Source organism: Corvus kubaryi, unplaced genomic scaffold (genome assembly GCF_017639235.1).
Source record: "Corvus kubaryi isolate FWS band 111438036 unplaced genomic scaffold, C.kubaryi_AGA036_p1.0 37334, whole genome shotgun sequence".
In the NCBI taxonomy this organism is placed as follows: Eukaryota; Metazoa; Chordata; class Aves; order Passeriformes; family Corvidae; genus Corvus; species Corvus kubaryi.
The window spans coordinates 135,231-157,462 of NW_024581108.1; the positions used below are offsets into that span (position 1 = coordinate 135,231).

A 22,232-nucleotide genomic window follows, 5' to 3' on the forward strand; every position below is an offset into this window, starting at 1 on the left:
AGGCTGAGGGAAGAAGCTGCAGAATGAAAGGAAAAACAATAAAATAAGGGATTTAGGGGAAAAAATAAGGGGGATAGAAAGAAGCCAGAGGGACTGATAAATTCCACTGCACCCATTTCCAGAGGAAAACAAGCCCATTTAATTTTTGCTTTTAAATGCAACCCTTTGCAGACCACAGAGCAAACACTCACCTTTTGCAGGGAGGGTGGGTTGTGCACCAGGCAATGAGAGCCCTCGGTGTTCCCAGGGCCAGATGAGATCCAGGTCACTGCTCTTCCTGCTGGCCAGACCTGCTCAGGAGATGCTCTGCTTGGCCTCAGCAGAAAGACCTCACTGAAGCCCCACTGCAGGGTTTCTGCAATAAGTCTCTCACCACGCAATTTGCCACTGAAACCTAGACTCCCCTCAGCTGCCCTGATCTCTACCCCTGCTAATGCCTCCCCTTCCCCCCTTGTTACCCAGGACTGCCCTCAGCTGCTGCCTGACCTCTTCCCAGCAATCCCAGGCTCCTCCAGACTCCCTAAACTGGCCCATGACTGGCTGGTCATCCTGCTCATCCCTCCCTGGTTTATCCCATAAGGATGAAGCAAGCTGAGACCTGGGTGTGGGCTGCCTGCTGGAGCACAGGGTTTCTTTTTTTGGTCTGGAAAAAGCTCTTCATTTGTTGTTTGCTCTTTGTGACCTGATCATGCTTGATCCATTCACTTTGTTCCCTTTCCCAGGAGCTTGTGCATCCCCCACCGCTGCTCCTGGTGCGGGGAGCAGGCTCAGCACTTGTCTCCACCTCTGGCCATAGAGGAGTGTGATGGAAAGGCTGACAGAGGGACAGGCGAAAGCAGTGCCACCACAGAGCAGATGATGCCCCAGCTCTGCCACCTTTGCCATAGCCACTTCTGGCTGCGTGGCTGGGGGTTAGTGGGCTGATAAAGAGCATTTGCTCCGGAGCCATCACAGGTTCTCCTGGCCTGAGGGCAGGATGTGTGTTAAGAGACAGAGCCCACCTGCTGCCTCTGCAGCCCCATGTCCCCCTGCCACGCTCCCAGCAGGGAAAGAGCCAGACCCTTCCAGGAAAGTCCTACAGATTCAGTTTGGGGTTTGGGGCAGGGAATCCATCTCAGGCAGCAGTGGGGTGTACCCAGAGAAGGACAGCAGTGTGCTGCTGGAAGGCTCTTGAGATTTTCCTTCCGTGCAGGTCCTACTGACACATTTCTGATTCATCTCCCCAAACTGTATCTCCAAGGAGCCTGGTTCTAAATTGCTCCAACTGAGCAATTGACCGCTTGGAGCCAACACATCCCCACTTTGCTGCCCCATCCAGCATGTCTGCACCAGTGCAACCAGGGTCTGAGGAGAAACAGTTTCTCCCATCCTCTTCCTCCTCAACAATTTGACTGGGAGACACCCCTCCATCCCCCGGATTGCAGTTTCCAACTCGCAGCTTTTCAGACACTCAGGCAGAGAACAAATAGTCTCAGGCTGTTTATTATGTTCTCAGGGTCTCTATGCAGAAGAGTTGGGTAACACTGCACAATGTGATGACACGACTCAGTGGGGTATCGTCACTGGTGGGACGTGTGGCCTGGCTGAGGAGCTTCTCCAGCCTCCCATGGAAGGGGAGCCTAGCAAACAAGCAGCTAATGCAGGGGGAGCCCAGGGAGCCGAGTCCATGCCTTTCCCTGAGTGGGAAGGGATCAGACTGAACAGCCTGCATGGCCTGCCCAAACTGCTCCTGCTGATATCTCCCCACACCAGCAGCACCTGGACGCTGCGGAGGCAGCTGCAGCAGCAGGATCTCATGAAAATAAAAATGTGGCAGAGGGAAGCACTTTTGGCCTGGTCTTTCTACCTGGTGGCTCACTTCTGAGTTCACTGGGTACAGCAGAGCCATCCTCAGTCTCTTCTGAGCCACCCAAAAGTTTTTTTTCACAGGAACAAGACATCTCTGTTATTTCAAGCAGCCTTACTGGGAGCTTGGGTTTGCAGTCAGATCCTCAAGGGAACACTGCCATCCCACCAAATTGGAGGTGCTAGGGAGCTTAAAGACAGATCTGAACTCTGATTTGGGTAGCTCATAGAGGAGTTGGGGGGAGAGGTTATAAGAAGATGAGATCTTCAAATGTGGTTCTTAAGGAAGGGGGATCTACTCCAGGGTGTGCGTATACCCCGCTCTCTTCATTTCCAGGAATCCCATAGAGGTCTGTGGGAGTAAACACAGCAGAAAGTGCCTCCTTCCCCTCACTGCTTTTCAGCTGGTGGCTGCAGGCACTGATAGAGCAACACGACGACATTTCTCTCAGGATAACACTGTTATCTACACTGGAAATGCAAAGCCGAGCAGCTCCTCATCTCTCATGTTTTAGATCCAGCCTGGGGCATGCAGCACGAGGCAAACTGGGAGGTGTGAGGCTACTCGAGACAATTCACAACACAGCTGGTCCCCATAGCTCCCTGGTACACCAGGTCCCTCCAGAAGCAGGCACTGCCTTTTCTCCTGTGCCTTTTTGCCAGGAATGTTGGATGGTTTTGGTAACAAACTCATCCCCCTCTGCCACCTCCCTCCCATGGCCTCAGTTCCCTGAACTCCCGTTGAGTTCACTGCAGTCCCAGATTAGAAACACATCCTCCTGTAAAGCCAGGAGGAGGCACAGAGTACAACGACTGACTTTGCCAAGCAAATACAACCCACACACCTTTATTGAGACTATTTTTATAAAACCAGAGAGCCACGGGGGAGCCCCAGCTGTGAGTGACCCCAGCACAGCTGCCCTCTCCCCTAGCCAGCCCCTGCCACAAGCACTGCATGTGCAGCGTGCATGGAAGAAGGAGAAAAAAAAGGAAGGCAAAAGACCTGGGGACAAGACAAGCTTCTGCAAAGCCCGAGGGGTGCGTAGTAGAGAGAAGCATTCTGGTCTAGCAGCAAAATGAACTTTAATTCCAGTTCTGGGATATAATGCTACAATGCTGGAGAGAGCACAGAACCAAGGAATGAGACAACTGCAGCAGATAATGCAGAAATGATGTGAAACGTTTTGTTCTTATATAACAGGCAAGGAAGAGCTCCTAGGAGCTTTACAGTGGCAGTAGGAGGCATGTAGGAGGAAGATGGCATGACCAGAGTGTCTGGGGAAGGAAAAGGCAAAGAAGAGAGGAGGGATGGATGGGGATGGAGGATAGGCAAATAGGGGGAGGTTATGGGAATCTCAGGCTCAGATAGATGAGGACAAACAGGGCTGGTGGACAGGAAGGTTTGGAGTGCTTCAAGGAGGAAGAGGAGGAGGGAAGTCCACCAGAACAGGACAGAGAAGGAGAGAGGAGTTTGGAGGGAGAAGCCAGATGCTCCCAGAGAGGGGAGAGCTTGCACTGATGGGTGAGAGGCACTCCAGGACTGGCATGAGGTATGTTTTGCTATTGCTCTGAATGCTGTAAACATTTTGGTTTTGTGTCTGTCAGTGAACATTCAGTTCAGTTTGATACATGTGCTCTTAGGGGTAACTGGAAGCCTAGCAGAGTTTTACATCTCTTACTACTACTCAGACTTATACACGAGGCAAACACAGCACTGGCTAAAGATCTCAGTTTATATAATTTATGCCTAATTCTCCTATTTTAACATGCACATCTATGTCTCAGAAAAGCTTCTCTAGTAGAGGACACTAAATAAGATACAGATGAAGTCACATGCACTCTCATCCACCCACACCCCCAGACACACATATCAATTTCCCCCTCCCCTGGTTATACCGGCAAGACTTTGCCCTTCACATCTCCCCAGCATGGACACCCCTTGGTGCATTAATGAGTCCACTAAAAGGGGACATGGAAATCATTCCAAGCCTGGCTGATGGATCAAAGCAGGAAAAACTTTAGACAGAGTAGAGTTCTGCATCTGCTTTTGGGGTTAACACCACCCAAAGCTCATAGAAAAGGGAAAGGAAATTTGTAAACTCTTTTCCCTTCTCCCATCAAAATACCTGGGAGCTGACTGGATTTGTGTCAGAAAACAGAATAAAAAGAACCAATTTCTTCCCCTCTCTTTATGTGATGGCACACTTTCATGCTACTCCAAAAAGGATGAAAATTTTGGGGGTGTGTGTTTGTGGAGAGGAGAAATATGTTTGTAGGTTGTGAATATCCCTTTCACACCAGGAAGAGATGAATCAAGGATAGGATATTTGTCCTTGGTGGGGATTACTCACCACTCAGTTATTTTCGAAGCTTTGGCTCAGTCATTATTTCCTTAATCAGCCCCTGGTTTAAGGGGTAGAGCTACAAGCTGCCTATTTTGATTCATGTCCGGATGGCATTTGGCATAAAAGAAGCAGCTGGTGCCATTTTCTTCTTTAAGAAAAATATAATTTTACTTTAAATAATGAGTCTGCTTTCCTTCAAGAGAGACAAACTGCAAGAGCAGCAACAAAAATAACTGTGGTAGACTCACATGCCTCAGACAATACTTTTGCTCCACTCTGTGTTCTAGGATGCTGTTTCCCACAGAGGGCGTTATCTGGCACCAATTTAATGGGGAAAACACTTCTCCTACATCAGCTGGCCCGATTCCAGCTCCTGTCACCACTGCAGCAATGGCATCTCCAGCTGTGCCCTGCTCCAAACAATTCCCCAGGTGGATGAAGGAGAGAAGGGAGCTTGAATTTACAGGGTGTTGGCACCTTTGAAGTTTTTCCATGAGTTCTGACATGAAATGAAAGGACAACAGCACCAGCGCTGGAGGAGTTTGTGGAGAGATGCAGTCACACTCTGAACAGGACCAGGTTTTGTAGCCACCAGGGGAGCCTGGGGATTGTCCTTTCTCACATTCCTCGACACAAGCATCTTGTTCCGGCTGTGTCCCCTCGCCTGGCTGTCTCTGTGACCCTCCCCAAGGTGCTGCAGAGCCTTGTCTGGGGTGCCTCAGCTGGCACTAGAGGTCAGCACCACCCAAGCCCACTCAGAAGGTCTGTCTGGAGAGAAGTACCACAAGGCAGTTATCATGGCCTTCTGCCTTCTCTTTAAAAGCCGTGACTGCTTAAGCCTCCTGCTGCTGGCTCTGGCATCCTGGGCAGCTCTGGGATGCTTTTTGCACGTGCAGGCAAGAGAAGGGTGGACGGGAGGAAGGCAGGGCCAGACAAGGTGGCATCCCTTCACCACTTGCAACACTTGTTCGGTGCCACAGTGTTGGGGAGCTGAGCTGCCCTTTGGCAGCAGTGGGATCACTGGGTAAAACTGGGACCACAGGCCAAGGGAAAGTACTTCAGCCAAAGCAGCCTGTGCTCCTGGGAGATCCCAGTCTGCCCTGTGTTACACAGGCATGGTAGACAGTGTCTTTGAGAAAGGGGAATTCTTCCAGCCTCTCCTCACAGCTAGGCAGGGAAGCATTGTGTCCCCCCTTGCAGGTCAAGCACCGACTATTTCACTGCAGTGTGGTTTGGTTTGTCCTCCTCACTCCCTACCCCAGGAAAAGGCAGTGGAGGTGATGTGACCTACTCCCCTTCCTGCAGGTCAGATACCACCAGGGACAGCCACTGGATGCATGGCTCTGTATCCTTTGCTTCCATCTCTGATTCCTTCCACACATTGCACAGGTTCCCCAGACACCCGTCTCACTGTACTTTGCTTGCCATAAAGCTTTGGGACATTGAGGTACTGCATGACCTGGTCCCATCGCATAAATCATGGCAAATCTGAGGCATTTTCCAGATGTCTCTCATTGCTCCCACTTTGAAGCAACCAGCAGAAAGTTTCTGTGAAACTGCCAAGTCCAGACCTTGAGCTTTGTGTCTCTGGACACAGGGCATGAGAGACCTCACATACCTCAAATTCCAGGAGCTGTGACACTGAGCCTGGGCGTGGCTGCAGAATGCCACATCTGTCACCACACGCCAGCCCCTGCTCCTCAGGGGTCCTTGCAGAGGCGGAGGACAGCCAGGAATGCTGGGTCACTGCTGCTCTTTCTGGCCATTCTTCTCAGAAATTTAACTGGAGATGGTATTTGCTTTCTAAAGACCTGGAGAATTCTGCTACTGACCAACCAGGTACCAAAACACAGGTTTCCCTACTGAACATTAAGTTTGCCCTTGCACTGTATTTAAACTTCAGTGTCTTAGAGACCACAGGAATACACCTCCAGAATAAACCCAACATCTAAACCAGCTCTATCTTGATCCTAAACCTATTCGTCCAACTCTCCTGCACATAACCCTTACAAAAAACCTCAAAAAACTGTTCCCTACGTAATTGATGGACATTAATTTTTAGTATCCTACCAGACTTTTTGTATCTTGTTCCAAACACATTATGCTTAGCTTTAGAATTCATTCTACCTCATTTACACCACATTACACTAAATCTTTATCAGCAGCTTTCTGATGTATCAAACCCACCCACCACTGTTGGCTAGAGCAGAGGTTTACAGCCTCTGGTCTGGGGATGACTGAGAGAAGGAAAAGACCCATCGGGTCACTTTCCATGCCTTTATTAAGTTAAGAAAACAGACCTCTGGTCTGTCTGCTCAAATCCACAGACAGGCTGTCTGCTTCTCCCCTAGAAAATATTGCAAGAATCTGCCAAGCTGGAACAGTAATGCCATGGAAATAGGGCCATCAGATGGTAGGAATTATTGCACAGCACAGAGGAAGTGCTACACCACTGACATCTGCACAGAGTCTTCTCTTGCAGTGGCCATCCAGGCTATGGGAATAGGGCCAAAGAACACCTCACACCCCACTGCACACCCTGACACCCATCCTGCTCACTCCAAGCTCTCTGTGTCCTGCTGGAAGCAAGCACCTTGCAGCAGGGTCTGTGTCTTGGGGAGTTCTTTGCAAGGCATTGAACCCACAATCGGTAGGTAGGAACAGTCAGTAATCAGGAAATAGCAAAAATAGAATTATGATTTTTCATGTTGCCATGCGCTGCTCAGGTACCACATGAAAAATGCCATGTGCTGTGGCAGATGGGTCTTGTGCTTTTCTTACACCTCAGCAAGTGGCAGAGGGGACATTCCTTCTCTCCACTGTCTTCCAATAGGTCATTCCTGAGGAGCCACCAGGCCTGTGGCAGCCAGGAGCCCCTTTGTATTGGTACAGTGCCCAGCACAACAGAGCCTGAATGACGAATGGGGCCCTGAGGCTGAACTACCACACAAATAAATAATAGTAATGAAAAACAATCATTCACATTAGAAGACTTGCCTGCTCAGGCCTAGTGAGAGCTTTTGGGATTACCTTCCTCATGAGGAAAACTCAACTGTCCTATGGAAAATACACTTAGTCTCCATCCCTGAAAGGTAAGGGGCAGTGACAGGGTAGCAGCTGTGTCATAAGGTGTGCAACCAAAATGGGGAGGTGAGCTGAGTTTGCTGATGTTTTCCACTCTGGGAAGGGGAATGAGTCCTGTGCCTTTGTCTCCTCTCTCCCTCCCTTTGCTCTCTGGGTCCAGACCCCAGCAGCCAACATGGGAGACATGGGCTGGATGTGGCTTCACAAGTGTCAGAATTGCCCTTGGGGCCCTTCCAAGCACAAGGGAGAGGTGGGGGACAGGGACATGTGTGGAAGGATGGAAAGGTGTTATTTACACACAAACCAACACAGTTATTTTAAAGGAAACCTGCCTTGCCAACAGATGACCCCGTGACTCAAGAGGGTTGTGGGTTTGTGCTAGAGAGAGGCAACAACTGGAAGGTGCTACTGCTAACCAAAAAAAAAAAAGCACAGAAAGTTGAAGAGTCTTAATATCATGCCTGGATCACTCTCTGGAAGCTTCCTCTGCCCCTTCTTCCTCTTTTCCCATTCCCACTGCTTTTAACATCAAGAAAGTTTCACATTTAAGACATGGGTTTTGGCTGTTGTGGGAAGCACATGGTTTCTGAGGGCCCCATTGCTGCTCTAGCTGAGCCTCCTCTGGGTCTGAGACAGCAGGTCTGTGTAAATTTTGGATCTCAGGAACCTGGGATACGAGTCTTTCTCCATCAGGCTGTGCACCTTCCCCTGAGCTTGGTCAAAGCAGGAGAGTGAGGGCTCCTGCACATTTCTTCTTGTCAGCTCCCGTGTCTGGAAGTCTATGTTCACCTGAGAAAAGCAGCAGAAGAGAGTTTGGCACTGAGAGTCCAGCTGGTCTCCTTCAAATGGCACATTGCCTCTCAACCATGGCTGTAAAACAGCAGCAGAACCAAGGTCCTACCCTTGTCCATGCCAAAACAGCCCCCACAGCTCTGGGGAGTTTAGTGATCCAGGGCTATGAACCCTACCCCAAGCCTGGAAAAGTTGGATTTATAGTGATCTGAGGTCTTCTGAAATCAAATTATCTTTATTTGGGCTCTCAGGCAGCACGTCACCTAAAGCTGCTGACTCAGCCTAACTTCTCTCCTATCAGCTACAATTTCTCTATTCGCTTCATTCTTCACTACATGCCCAATATATGGGTGAATAAACTTTTAACTGGGTTTAAACTATTAGTACGTTCTTATTAAATGTTTCTAAACTCTGTTGATCTAAAATAAATAGTTTGATTTTTCCCATAACAGCTTCACATTACAGTACCTTGAGGAGAGGCTTGAAAAAACAAACCACCCTATAATGTTATGACTGCCATTTGTTTGCAAAGCCAGCCTATGGAGTTTTCCTGTTTTCCTTCCCTAGCAGAGCAATCAGCATGTTAGGGTTATTGTCTGGAAGAAAAAATGGCTGAAAAGATGTTATTTGTTGTTAACTCAGTCTCCAAACTTGAAGGAGTTTGGAAAATAAAACTGTCCACCTTAATGTGGATGGTCAGCAATACGGATTAGCTCTCTGCATTGCTTAATAATTTCTTATTCTAGCATGCTAAAATTATATAACAGTGCTAAAGAAACTTCACCACAGAACCAAATTTTAGAAAAGACCCCATCCAACCTGCATTCCCATTTCTAATCAAGATTCAGCCCTCCAGTCTTTAAAATCTCACCCAGATTCCTGAAGAACAGTAGGAAGATGCTCATGGGAGAGCAGTGGGCATTGAGATACCCACGCACCTTGGTGTGAATCTGAGTCCTTCCCAGTGGCCTTGCAATGGCCTTCCTAGCTGGGAGAGGGAGTAAAATGAGCCCTTTTTGGGGTCCCTGACAGACACCTGTATTGTGACAGGCACCCATGCAGTGGAGCAGGAGGGGTTGGGTGCAGTTAGAGCCACCCTGGTTGTGCTGTGATTGCAGTAACACAACCCAGAACCGTCATGACACAGGATCTGACAGTGCCATCAGCCTGTCAGTGCTTGAAAGAGGATTTAACAATCCCAGGCTCTGGGTTGTGACTGCACTTTTTGCTCAGGTATTGTTCGCACCTCTCAGGAGGTCTGAGTGAGGTGGGAGTTAATCAGCAGATAAACTCTCCTCCCTGGGGAGCCAACAAGTTACTCACTGGTGGGATGGTCCTATGCAAAGTGTCCTCTGAGGAATGAGCCCAACAACCTGCTCGAGGGTTGACAGTAAATGAGAGGAGCACTGTGAAATGCTCTTGGGAAGCTTGGAGATGTTAGGAAATGTAGGTTGAGGTTGCCGGTGAACTCCCTGGCTGTGACTAATTTAGTATCATCAAAGTAGTTGCCCTCATCAGGGATGAGTCACCGTGAGCTGAGGCAGCTGTAGCAGGCAGGATGGCATTCCCACCCTCCTTAGCTACTCTCTGAGAGGGAAGGAAGGGAGGGAGAGCACTCCCGAGCCCAGCTGGGGGTGATGGCCCTGCTCAGTGCCTGCAGGGATGCTGTGCCATCCCGGGGTGCTGCATACCCACCTCCCGAGGGGCCTGCACATCGATGAACTCCTCGAAGATGCGCTGGGCCTTGGAGGCCAGCTTGGCTGCTGAGCGCGTCTTCTTGAAGTCCTCGCAGGCCAGCCAGAACTCCAGGTTTTCCTCACTGAATTCCGTCTTCAGGAAAGCACGGAAAGCAGCCAGCCCATCTGCAGGAGAGACACAGGGAGTTACAAAGGGAAGAGAAAGAAGGCAGGGAGGTGTTCCTTTCACAGACACCCTTCCATCCACCCCTACCTACCAAAGACCATTTGATTTTTCTCCCAGGGTCTGCAATCCCAGGATGTGTCCATAACTTACACCACTGGGCTCCCATGAGCTGCCAGAAAGCCAAACATCACTTGATGTAATTCTGAAAATTCTGTTTTCCAGCTAACATGGCAAAAGACTTTCCTTGAGACTGGAACACCCACCCTTTGGAAAGTTACTTTTGGAATTATCAAGCTTTAACTCTTCGCATCTTGTGCATGTTAATGCAACACTTTGTAACACCCTATCTGTCATTAAGAAAAACCTTTAATAAAACATGGCTGCTGTGGACTTGTCTCCTATGTTTTCTGTCACTTTGCTTTATTGCCTGGTGCCATTTTTAGTTCTGAATTAAAGAGAGGAAAGCTCTTGGAGAGTCTGTTACAGCTCCAATAAAGGGTAGAGGGAAAGGACAAGCATAATTATGGCTTGTCTAGTCAGTGGTAAAAGTGTGCTTAGCACTTGCTAATGCTCAGCAATTGTGACATTTCAGTCAATCTGAGTCAGCCAGGGCAGATTGGAAATATGGAAAGATTTATTAGGCAATCTGTGTCCTCTTAAACCTCTGCCTGGGCCTATTTATGGATGCAGTCATTGTTTTTTATTTCCTTTCCCTGAATGGCACCAGTGGAGTTGAAGTAGCTGATGGCTTCACACATAGCCTTTCTCCTTGGGATAAATTTAGGTTCTCATGTTTTGTTTTGTTTTGTTTTCCCAGTAACATGTTTCTAACACTTCCTGGTCTTTTGCAATAGGATCTGGGGTTTTGTAGCTCATGACTGGAAAGCTCTTGAGTCAGCACTGGCTACTTCCCGGCAACTGTCTAAAAATACTGATGGAACTGGGGATGCACTTGGCAAGGTCAGACTCCTCAAAAGGATAAAGGGAGCAAGGACAAGGCATGTCCAGCCTCTCATCCACTGGCATCCTCAAGTCCTTCTGGGCAGGGCTGCTCTTGATCTGTTCATCCCTCAGCCTGGATTGATATTGGGGGTTGCCCTGATCCACGTGCAGCACCTTGCACTTGGTCTTATAAACCTCATGAGATTTCTATGGGCCCATTTCTCAAGCTTGTCTAGATCCCTGTGTATAATCCTAGCATCTTTCAAACGGGCTATTCAGACAGTTCCTTCTATATGCTGTATATGTTATCTATATGCTATATATAATATATATGCTATTTATATGCTCCCTGTATGCTGTATATATGTATATGCTATGTATGCTACAGATCTATGGCAATGTAACACTGCCCTGCATTTCCTTTGCATGTCCTAAACTTCTTCCTGCTTATTTTGTTTCTGGCAATAACTTAGGACATGGAGATATTTTCCAGCTCCTGCTGAAGACTCAAGCCCTAAGCAATGGCCTCGGGTATTGAACAGCAATAAATAATCCTATTTCTGTCTGAATGTCAGTCACAGGAGATGTCTGACTGCCCAGATCCTCAAAGGGAAAGGCAGAAGAGATATCAAGCCAGACAAGCCCAAATTAGAGACTAAACCTCTCTGCATTGGGTTCCTCAAAGCTCCTTCATTAGCGGGCTCTGTGCACTGACTGCTCCATCAGCAGTCTGCTATCAGCAATATAAATGCATCCATCCCATCTCAGCCATGCTCCCTCCTTCTGTCAGCCCCAGAAACAGCTGTATTATTCCAGCTTGTCCTGCCACTTCTTAATTCAAGCAATTTCAGGAGATCAGGGTTTTGCACTGCTAGAGTGGACAAAACTGGGGCTCTTGTCCAAATAACAGTGCAAATTATGGGTCCAAGCCTGGGGAAATATTGTGACATCAGCCCAGAGAAGCCTGCAGAGCAGAATGCCAAAGGTATCTCCAGGAGCAGGGCACCTCTCAGGATCACCCTGCCTGTGTCTGCTTTCAGCATCTCCATGGGTAGATAAACATGGTGAGGGGTGTTTTAGGGCTGCTGCCCTTCCTGAAATCTGAGACACAGAAACATTTTCCAAAACCTGTGTCCCCCTTAGTGCCTATAAAATTCACAGGAATTTAATCTGTGCGAGAGCAAGGGAAGGACCGGAGAACAGGGCAGGGAGTCTTTGCGGGCTGACAGCTTTCAGAAAGAAGGAAACAAAACACGGAGAAAATTCCAGTTCCTCAAGATCTATGTCATTTTATATATTATCAGCTCCTAGGATGCTTGACATTAAATATTGCAGCACCCAAGCACACTGCTATGTCTCTGCAGTCTTTGCTGGGTCCCTGCTGAGATCTTGCTCCCCTGTCTCTGTCCTGGTCTTTTTTTCCCCCCCTTTTCCTCTAAAAGAGCCCCAGAGTCCCAGCACTGACAGAGGATCACTTGCAGGAATAGCAGAGTTGCATGAAAGTACCATATCTGCAAAATATCATCACTGCAAAATACAATATCTGAAAAATGTAATACCTGCAAAATATAATGTCTGCTAAAAAAAGGGAATGTCATGACTGACAAGGAGAGAAAGGCATTTGCTATAGCCCTGCCCCAGAGAGCAGCTGCAGCAGGTTCCCCTGGGACCAGGAGGTTTCTATGAGCTCTGCCTTCTGCTCTAATGTCAATCAGCTCCTTTATATCCTGAAATAAGTTTAGACAGTGAATGGATAAATAATAGTGTCTGGCTGTTCTCTGCTTTTTTTATACACTCCTGTCATGCACTCCTCACAGCCTTTGAGGAGCTGCAAGTGATGAGGCTGAACCTGTGAGGACCTTGCACAGGAAGCTTTGGATGCAGTCATCCTTGACTGCCTGGTTTTCCATAGTTTTCATCTTTAGCCCTTGACTGCCTGCCAGCCTTTCCAGCTGTGCCTAACAGCCAGGTTTGGGGAATTGCTGCCAGAAGTTTGTCATGGAACAGTGACAAATCTGATTGAAAGGGCAGGAGGACAAGTAGGCATGGGAACTGCCACGACCTGAGGTGGAATTTCACCTGGATGTTGACTTCAATCTCCTCCTCTCCTTCACAACACATGAAGGCTATCAAGAAATGATCACTCATGAATGATCAGCATTTCAAAGCTCATCCTGCCCAACTGGACATTGTTTTTCCTGGGGCAACCAGCACTGGAGTGTAATGTGATATGAGCAGGAGAGAGATTTCACCTCCTGAAATATCCTGGAGTGCAATTCCAAGGGGATGCTTTACAGAGAAAGCACAGGAATTAAAAGCAGGATTAGAAGTCTGCAGATGAAGCAGCACAGAATAATCCCTAACCTGTGGCCCAAAGGCATGGCCACTCAGGGGGACAGGATGTGCTGGTGTAGGTGCACAGCCCTTCGAGACAACTATTGGACAGTTATTCAGGAATTTGACTCAAGAGTCCTCTGCTTGAAGCCAAAGGAGGAAATCGATACTGATGGAGCAGATAAGTCAAAGGCAAAGAAACAGAGCTCTTTACTGAATGTCAAGAGTCTGAGGGAGAAGCAGCAGACATTTGCTATTTTACTTTTTCAGTGTAGATATAAGCTTCAAAATGCCCTACTCTCCATTCAGACTGACTGAGGAAAGAACAAGAGCATTGCCAGGTGAGATTGTTAAGTGCTCAGACATTACTCAGGATCTTGCAGGTCACCTGTGAGTTATGCAATGACAGGAATTTCTGTTTTATGAATGGGCGGTGCCAGGCAGTTCAATGGCCATGTGAGGACAGGGACTCCTGAAATCCCATTGAGGAGATGGAGAGTGGATCCTTTCCATCAAGAAGGGCTGTGGAGGAAGGGACTGAAGTGGGGAGCAGAAAACACAAGAAAAGTCTTAACTAAATCAAGATCCATCTTGAGGAAGAGCCCAGATTAGTGGCAGCCTAATAACCAAGCACCTGCCACTGTCAGAACAAGAAAGCAATCAACAGTCATTTATTTAATGCATGTGTTTCCCCCCATCAGCAACCAGACTTCACGCAGGGAGTAGAGTCCCTGTGGCTGGTGGATGGATGGACTGGCTCCATGGAACGTGTTGGGTCCAGGACTAGAGAGACAAGGTCACAGTGCTCTGCACAGCACACCAACGTGCTCTCACTGCTGCTGAGCAGTGCTCCCCTTAATCTCAGCTACCTGTCACCAGCACAATGCTAATACTGTTCTGGCTTAGAAAGAACTTGGAATAGGTTGGGATATTCCTATGCTGTGTAGGAAGTGAAGGAATGTGTAGATAACAGGAGGAGAACAACAGTAAAGTTTCGGCGGAAGAGCACAGAGATCACAAAAAATCTGGAGAAAAATCACCCTTGAGATAAAAGTGGGAATTCAGCAGGGAAGGTTTTTGGTGTCGGGTGCTTTGTTGAAAAGGGTTGAGGACAGACTGTCCTGCTGGATGCTGGATAAATGATAAGCCATGTGTCCAGCCCCGTGAGGGATGTAGAATGAGACATGCTATTGCTTGTATTTCCCTCCAGCAGCCTGTCACAAGAAATCCTCATCTGGCTGGCCAGCCTGTGCCTCCTGGGCACAGGCACAGCAAGGGGAGTAATACTCAGTTACTCACATGCATGCACTCACACTCTGGGGACAATGCTGAGCTCGCTTCCCTGGGAGCCTTCATTCTGGGACAAAATGGGAAAAGATGCCAAAATCCAAATGCATGTTTAAAACACTGCTCTTTCTCCCTGGGCACCCAAGGAAATACTGCATACAGTCTGCCTCTTACTCTCTAAATTCCCTGACGAGAGCAGGATCAGACTCCCCTCTCCTGTTGCTTGCTCAGAAGCCCTGACCCCATTGAACATGGCTATGCTGTGCGTCTGGCAGTGAGCTCAGACAGGGCTCCTGATGTAAAATAGGGATTGTCTGCCTGACCCCAGGGTTCCTAAGTTGATTTGCTTCACCCATTAGCAAAAGAAATTAGGATATCATTGCATTGACCTATCCATCTGGGGCTGCCAGCAGGCAGAGCTGCTGCATCCTGCTGCTCAGCACTGCTCACTCCAGGAGGGATGAGGGAATTGAGTCCCAGGGCCAGTACAAAAGCGAGGTGGGGAAAGCCCTCCTGCATTTCCTACTCACAATCTCATGTCAAAGTCAACTCAAATTATCCTTTGAATGGCTGGGGAATTAATCCAAATCAGACCACTCTATGCAGAGGGCATTACCCAGCCTGGGAATCTCCCAAGACAAATAATTGCTTCAAATCCCAGGGGATTTTAATCCTCCACTCGAGGTGCTGCCCCACAGCAGCAGGTCAGGATCAAATATTACCTGCACAGGTCATTCATCAGAAGGGTGAGGGGAGATCAGGGAGAGCTCCACAGGGCCATCACACTTCAAGGGATATCTGGCAAAGGTGATCATAGAATCACAGAATGGTTTGGGCTGGAAGGGACCTTAAAAATAATCTTATTCCCACCCCTTTGCCATGGGCAGGGACACCTCCCACTAGACCAGGTGGCTCAAATTCCCAGCCAGCCTGGCGTAATGACACTCTCCGTAGTCTGTGAAATGCATGGCACCTACTCAGGTCACTTCCACTCAGAAACCTTTTGGAGACTCATGAAAATAGGAAAGGGAAGAAGTGTTTTTCCCTTCTAACAGAGTACTGCAGCCCCATGAGCCTCCTGCATGTCTGAGGGCAGCCTGCTCACCTGGGCACTTTGGAGAGCCTCTTAGGGAACTCTGATCCACATTCTTGCTCCTTGGAGCAATTTTACCAATTGTCCAACCCCTTGCAATACTGCCTACAAGATCTGCCCCATTTGCAGCTGCTCCATCCAGCTACTGAGTCCCACTTGAGCACTTCGGGGTTTATTTTCCCTGGAGAACAGTTTGGCTGGAAGGGACCAAAACCATCTGATGCAGCGAAAGCACCACACAACCCCCTGAAATCACAATCCTCTTTCCAAAATAAATGAACTGTCCATCTAGTGAAGACAGTTTCTGACAGATGTGTCAAGCAGAAATGCTCTACCTGTGGATGCTGTGAGTCCCGGGGGGGATTCTCCCCGAGCTCAGCTGGTGCTTAGCCCATGCCCCCAGGCATGAATTCAAATTTTCCCTGGCTAATGCTGTTCACCTGAGCAGTCACAGGGAAATTAGCCTGGGACAGTTCTGTCCTCATCTTGGCACTAAAAGCAGAATATTTGCTGGCAGCTTCCCTAGAGACAGATGCCAGCAGACCAGGCACAGCTTTATTTACTCCCAGATTTTGGCCACTTAAGGTTCCCTTACCTGTCTAACATCAGCACATCCTAACAGCAAAAATGCAGCTCATACAATATAATTAATTCTATGAATATGTGCTCTTCTCTCCTTTAAACCAGTGTAACTAAAATAACACTTCTGTTTCAACAGAACGTTTTGTATTTGCATCATTATAACCCTTGACTGCCAGGCTGGCAATTCCAGAAACTTCAGGTGCAGAGCAGTTATAAAATATTCCTTTAGAAAGTAGTTTATTAAACAAGAATATTTTGTGTCATCAATCACCAGGCAATGTCACTGTGACTGCTGATAAAAAAAGATTAATTTAAATTTTAAAGATCACCTTCTGTTGCTATTAGGAACTGAATATTTTTCATTAGAAACTGAATATTTTTCATCAGTGCCAGAGAGTTATCAGAATTACTTTCCATTCTAAGAGATGGGAAAAAATCCTGATAATTCATTTATCACTCCAAAAGGCAAATTTATTAATAAAACCAGACACCCTTTTGGAGGTTGCTGGACAAAATAATTCTACCTATGAACTAAGGCTTGATTTAGCATTTTTGCAGTAGTCAGCTGAAGAGGGAAATATATAACATCAGGACATAGGTGGGTAAATTCACTGGGGTTTGTAATCCAAGCACTTTTTCTACAGTCTGTATCTAATAAAGAAAACTTCTACTTTTACACCGGTGAAGAAGAAATGGGTTTCAGTTCAGGATGGTAACAGGGATGTGAATATCCTTGCCCTCCCCTCTTCTCATCCCACAGGCACCCTATAATCTCCTTGCATTTTCCCCTTCTTGTTCTGAATTTCCACAAAAGAATTGTTCCTTTTCAGTCATACCTAGCTACACCATATATTTTTTCCCCTATTGGCTGCAAGAGCGATGATCTCAACTAGAGACTGCTGCTAAAATTACATACTGCTTTTCCTGCCTTGGTCAGCCAGCCTGTTTAAAGTTGTCACTTAATTCCCTGCCAAAACTGTTGTCATCTCAGTAGAAACCTAGCAAAATCACCCTTCACTTAATAATATAATTCTACACTTATATTTTAAAATGTAAGGAAAACCTGGGTCTCTAAGCAAGCCAGACAGCTCCTTATTGCCAAAAAACAGTTCACCACCTACGTTGACTTTTCCCCAACCTTGACTTTCTAGGGTTTAATTCTCCAATAGAAGCCCATGAATGAACCCGTACTGGGAAATTTGCTGTCTTGTTTATAATTTCTCAGTGTGAAAATGCTGGTGAAGCAGAGCAATATTTGCTGAACAGAACTCATAGGATTAATCTGTTGAGCAGAGCAGGGGGTGCTGCTTATAGGTTGGCATAAGGTCTCTGGATGTGAAATATTCAGGTTTGCTGAGATAACCACGAATCAGGCTCTGCTCAGGGGGACCGCAGGTGATTTCTCTGCGACAGGGCAAGTCATTCAAGGGTACTAAGCTGGAAGAGGCAGCACCTTGGGCTTATGGCTTTAGCAGTTGTGGTCAGGAGCAAAGCCATGAAGGGAACACACAAAACCCTTTTATCCAGAGGGCAATTAGTGCCTATAAAGGATGGTGACTGCTGGGGAGTGAGCAGCTCTGGAGGACCATGCCCCTGCTATGCAACACACATTCTGCCCTAACTACAACAGGGGTTAAGGGCAGAGGAGGAAATAAAAGAAGAATTTGATCTCTACTCACACTTATGGGACAAAAGGACATCAAAAGAGTCTGCCCATCTTGTTGCTTCTTCTGTTGACAGTCCTCTGTAAGGAAAAGATGGGGCAAGTTATGGGCAACCCATGGCTGCTCATCCTCTCTGGAGCTGTTTGATGAGGATGCCGAGGAAGGCTGGAATTCTTCTCGCCTGATTTTGGAGGTCTAGAGTGTAGAACTGAGCCAAGTGACCTTGGGCTCCCTCTAGAATCAGTGAGGAGATACCAAGGCACCTGCAGGGATTCTGCTCATCTCATATCCCCAGGCAGGCAGGTAAAATAGGCCAGGTGAATCATACCCAAAAAGGGACCAATTTTTCCTCATTGACTCTAAGCAGAGGCCCAGGGAAGAAGCTCAGATGCAGACATTTACATTGTAAAAGCCAAAAGTCAGGCGAAATGAAACTCAGCCCTGCAGAAGTGTTTATTTCTCTCGCTTGCCTTTCAGGGGATCTTAGCTCAGGTGTAAGCAGGGACTTGTGGTCAGATGAGTCCCATCCCACGTCTCAAATCAGGATTCTGGAGGGTCTGAAACATCTCCCTCAAGCATAGTGCAAACCCTCACCTGAATTTTGGCAGTGTTAAATATAAGGCTGAGCTGAAGATGACCTGAAATTGCTGGTCACCTCTTACACCAAGCCAACTGCTCAGGGTTCGATTTGTGATGACAGAGGTGTACATTATGTCTCCAAATAGGTGCAGACATATCCCACACACACAGCAGTAGGGACTGTGAGCATGTCCTGTCTCATGGCAGAGCTCATGTCAAAGATCCAGGTATTTCCTGAGGCTGTTCCTGATGGATCAGTGCTGGTTTGTTTTCCTTGTGGAAGTAGTCACAGCTTATACAAAGTACAACAAAAGCAAGACAATACTGGAGAAGCAGGTGGGTGGGTAGGGGAAGGACAGGAGTGATGCTGCAGCTATACTCACTTCAAAGCCCGGTTGGGCTTGTCCGGAAGAATAGCTGTGAAATCATTATATGAGTCTGATTTGTGAGACAGGCAGCCCAGGCGAGTCCTCATCCCTCTGTTCCTGTGGTCGAGGTGGGGAAGCAGGGGTGTTAGCAGGGGAAAACCAAAGAAGAGGATGATTATAAGTCTAGCCAGCTTGGCAAAAGAAAAAGAACAAACCCCAAAAACCTCAGTGGCTCTGTGCTAGATCTGTGTCCTTTGTTCCCTCATGTGTGAGAGGGACCCTGAGACATCTCCAGGCAGATGCTAAGGGTGAACACAGCACCAGAACAGCTAAAGGCTCACCCACACCAGGCGTTCAGCTGCCTTGGTTGGCAAAATGGCTTTGAAAGGCTACGCTTTGGGATGGTTTCTTGGAAAGTCCTGCTCTGCTCAGATGTGGGAGGAGAGCAATGGGCAGCAGTACAAGAAATCAGTTGCCACGTTCCAGCAGCACCAGAAACAGCACAAATACCAGAGTTGGAGGGCAGGAGAGGGCAGGAGAGGGCTGGAGGAAGGAGAGGGGTAGTAAAGCACCTGCGAGGTGAGCCTGTGCTGCAGAACCGTGAGTTCCCAGCCAGGATCAATCCCAAGCATCTTCTTTAGACTCAGGATTACATAAGCAGGATCAAACTGCCTGTTTCCTGACATGCTTACCCAAGCAGACAATGGCTTTATTGCTTTTTTCCTCTAAATTTCAGCCCAGTCTCAGAGCCTTCAATCCTCCACCAGCCCCTGGCGTCCTTGCCCAGCCCCTTCCCAGGACAGCAGCCACAGCATCCTTCATTACATAACCCAGGATGGGCAGGGACACAGAGGGACAGGGAAATGGAATACACACACGCATTACACAGGACTGGCATCACCTTTTCCCCAAAAACATGTAGGGCCTGCCTAATGGGTTTGCATGGGCTCTGAGATCTGTCTCTCCAGCCCAAGCCTCTCTGAAATTCTCTGGATATCAAACTAGGCCATTCTCTCCTCCGGACCACTGGAAGAGCATTTAGTGACCCTGTCTCCACTTCTCAGCTGCTGGACCTACTTTGGAGCAGCTGAAAGCCCTCCTCCAAGCCCTGCTGCCAAACAGATGCTGAATACTTTCTGTGACTGCAGAAGTACAGCATTTTTTCCCTTCCATCTCTAATTCTTGCAGAACACTTCAGCACCAGTGCCTGAGCCAATCTGTAGTGAGCCTGTTTCCCCCTTCTCCTCCCACCCTTCGGAGAGCTTCTATTATTGCACATTTTAATGTAATCTTAAAGCAAATTAAATGTTAATTAAATGCACTGAGTGTCTCCCTGGTGCAACACAGGCAGCTTGCAGCGTTTAACAAGCACAAAAACCAGGAGCTCTTCAGTCATGGGAATTGTTGCACAGCCTCCAACTGCAGGCCCATGGCCATGGGCCTGGGATGCTACGCTCCACAAACTCCAGATGAGAGCACAGGGAATGCCACATTCCCCACTGGACTTGCTGTGTTTGAGTGGACACTGAGCCCACCACAGGATCCTTCTGGTACCTCTCCTGATGCCTCCTATATGCCACCTTTCTGTTCCCTGCTCTGTTTGCTCACAAATTTCCCAGCAAGAGGTGTGACAGGCATTACTGCAGTACTGCTCAGATTCCCCTCTGATGCCTGAGATCAAGGGACTGCAGCAGGGAATTAGAGCAGGTGGGGGGTAGAGCTGCTGTGCCATGGGCAGGGAGTTGGTTCCTCATGGAACACCCTTCTCTCAGTGAGGACTTCCAAGACAGGATATAGAAGAGGGAGAGAGGGAAAGGAATTGGGTCTGCAGGAGGTGGAGAGGCAAGGGAAGGACAGGAGGGAAGAGGGGACACTGCAGTGAGCTGAAGGGCTTGCTGGACAAGGCAGACAACAGAATGGGCAGGGGTGAGAGATGCACCGTGTCTTTCCAGTTACCTCCGTGGGATAAGTAACGCAGCCATTCAGGCATCCAGTTATGGTTTACCCTTTAACTGGCTGGCTTGGACTGCAGTCAGGGCTGCTTGCAGGAGGCAGGAGTGCGGGAAGAAGGGATTTACTGTTTCATGTCCTGGCACTTAAAAATATACCAAAGAATCCTCTTTGCCAAAGCCAAGAAGGGCCAGTTGTCCTCAACCCATTTGATCCTTGCCTCCTACCATGGAAAGTCAATTGTTCAATGGAAGATGTTGAGAGGTGAGGGATGGTCACAGAGGAGAGATAGCATTTCCTTCTAAGACCAGGACTGCAGGTAAAGTCCAGCTTCAGGTCTAAAGTGGTTTGAGTTTGTTGTCCCAGCTCACCAGGGAGCAGCAGCAGTTGGCATTATCCCACTCATCCTTCAACATCTGCGAAGGTCTCTCCTCAACGGGCAGAGCTCTGGGCTGACCTTGCTAAGAAGACCAAACTACCTCTTGTGCCTGTCCCTCCAGGTCATGGCTGATGTTACTGGCCAGGCATCATGGAAAAGCTGGCACTGCAAACAGAATAACAGGAGGACTTCATGCATCTGCAAGTGCTGCTCCTTTCACCACCACAGGCTCAAGCACTCACACAAAAATAACTCAAAGCAAGCAACTCCTTGTTGGGGTGGTGGGAGCCTGCGGGGAGCCACCAAGGAGATGCACAGCCTGCAAAGGAGAGGGAAGGAGAGAGGGAGATTGGAGACGGCGGGGTCCTTGTGAGCCTTGGCACACTGAAGAGCAACTGGTTGACAACTCTCACATCAACAGAGAGCAAAGGTGAGATCCACCAGGCAGGAGACCCAGGGGACAAAGAACAGGACTCTATGATGAGCAAAGGCAAAGGTTTCTGATTTGCCAGGACAGAGCCAAGCTCCAGGTACCCTCCATGTCATGTCCTCCTGCCCACTGGGAACAACCAAGGATAAGACTAAGGAGCTAATGAGAACTGAGAGGGTGTGCAAGGAGTCAGGATCCTGCTCTGCTGGGGCCTGGGGAGACCCTGGAGCTTGGGCTGCCCAATGCAACATACCTCTTAAAACCTGATTACATTAAAAATGCACAAAGCCTCTTCCCCACTAAATTAATGAAACCAGGATTGCGTTGCACTGCCAGTGAGTGCATTTCCTTAATCCTCACCCTGACCAGCTGCTTAACTGCGCTCTAACTGAAATCAATCCTTGTAATTCCTTAAGCCCCTTTAAATTTCCTCATTAACAGCCTCACCCGCATGTGGGGCCACAGCATATGACTTCCTAGAGTCCAGCAGCTCCTGCTCCTCTTTCCCACTGCTGCTCCAAGGTGACAGCTGGAAGTGGAGCTGGGTGCTCTCTCCCTTGCAGCCTCCTCCAGCAGCCTGAATTTTGGGGTACTGTTATGAAAGAGCCTTCTGCTCACCCCCACTCCCACCCACTCAGCCCTTACAGTAACCACCTGCACTGCTGAGCAGCACCCAACTTCACTAAAATCCCAAA

At 48.2% G+C, this 22,232-nt stretch overlaps 1 protein-coding gene across 15 annotated transcripts in view; it reads right to left on the reverse strand.

Annotated features, from left to right (window-relative positions):
• Positions 1–1,466: 1,466 nt before the first annotated feature.
• Positions 1,467–22,232, reverse strand: part of RGS8 (regulator of G protein signaling 8) — a 34,473-nt gene continuing 13,707 nt past the window's right edge. For 5 of the 15 annotated variants that reach the window (XM_042029701.1, XM_042029700.1, XM_042029699.1 and 2 more), the window contains 5 exons: positions 21,100–21,272; positions 18,794–18,895; positions 17,847–17,911; positions 9,762–9,928; positions 1,467–8,063 (listed from right to left, as the gene is read on the reverse strand). In XM_042029701.1, coding sequence (XP_041885635.1) covers positions 7,881–8,063; positions 9,762–9,928; positions 17,847–17,911; positions 18,794–18,895; positions 21,100–21,134 — 552 coding nt within the window. In that variant the 5' untranslated portion in view covers positions 21,135–21,272 and the 3' untranslated portion in view covers positions 1,467–7,880. Of the gene's footprint in view, positions 8,064–9,761; positions 9,929–17,846; positions 17,912–18,793; positions 18,896–20,734; positions 21,273–22,232 lie in introns of all 15 variants that reach the window. The other 10 variants (XM_042029694.1, XM_042029695.1, XM_042029693.1 and 7 more) reach the window with 6 other exon arrangements.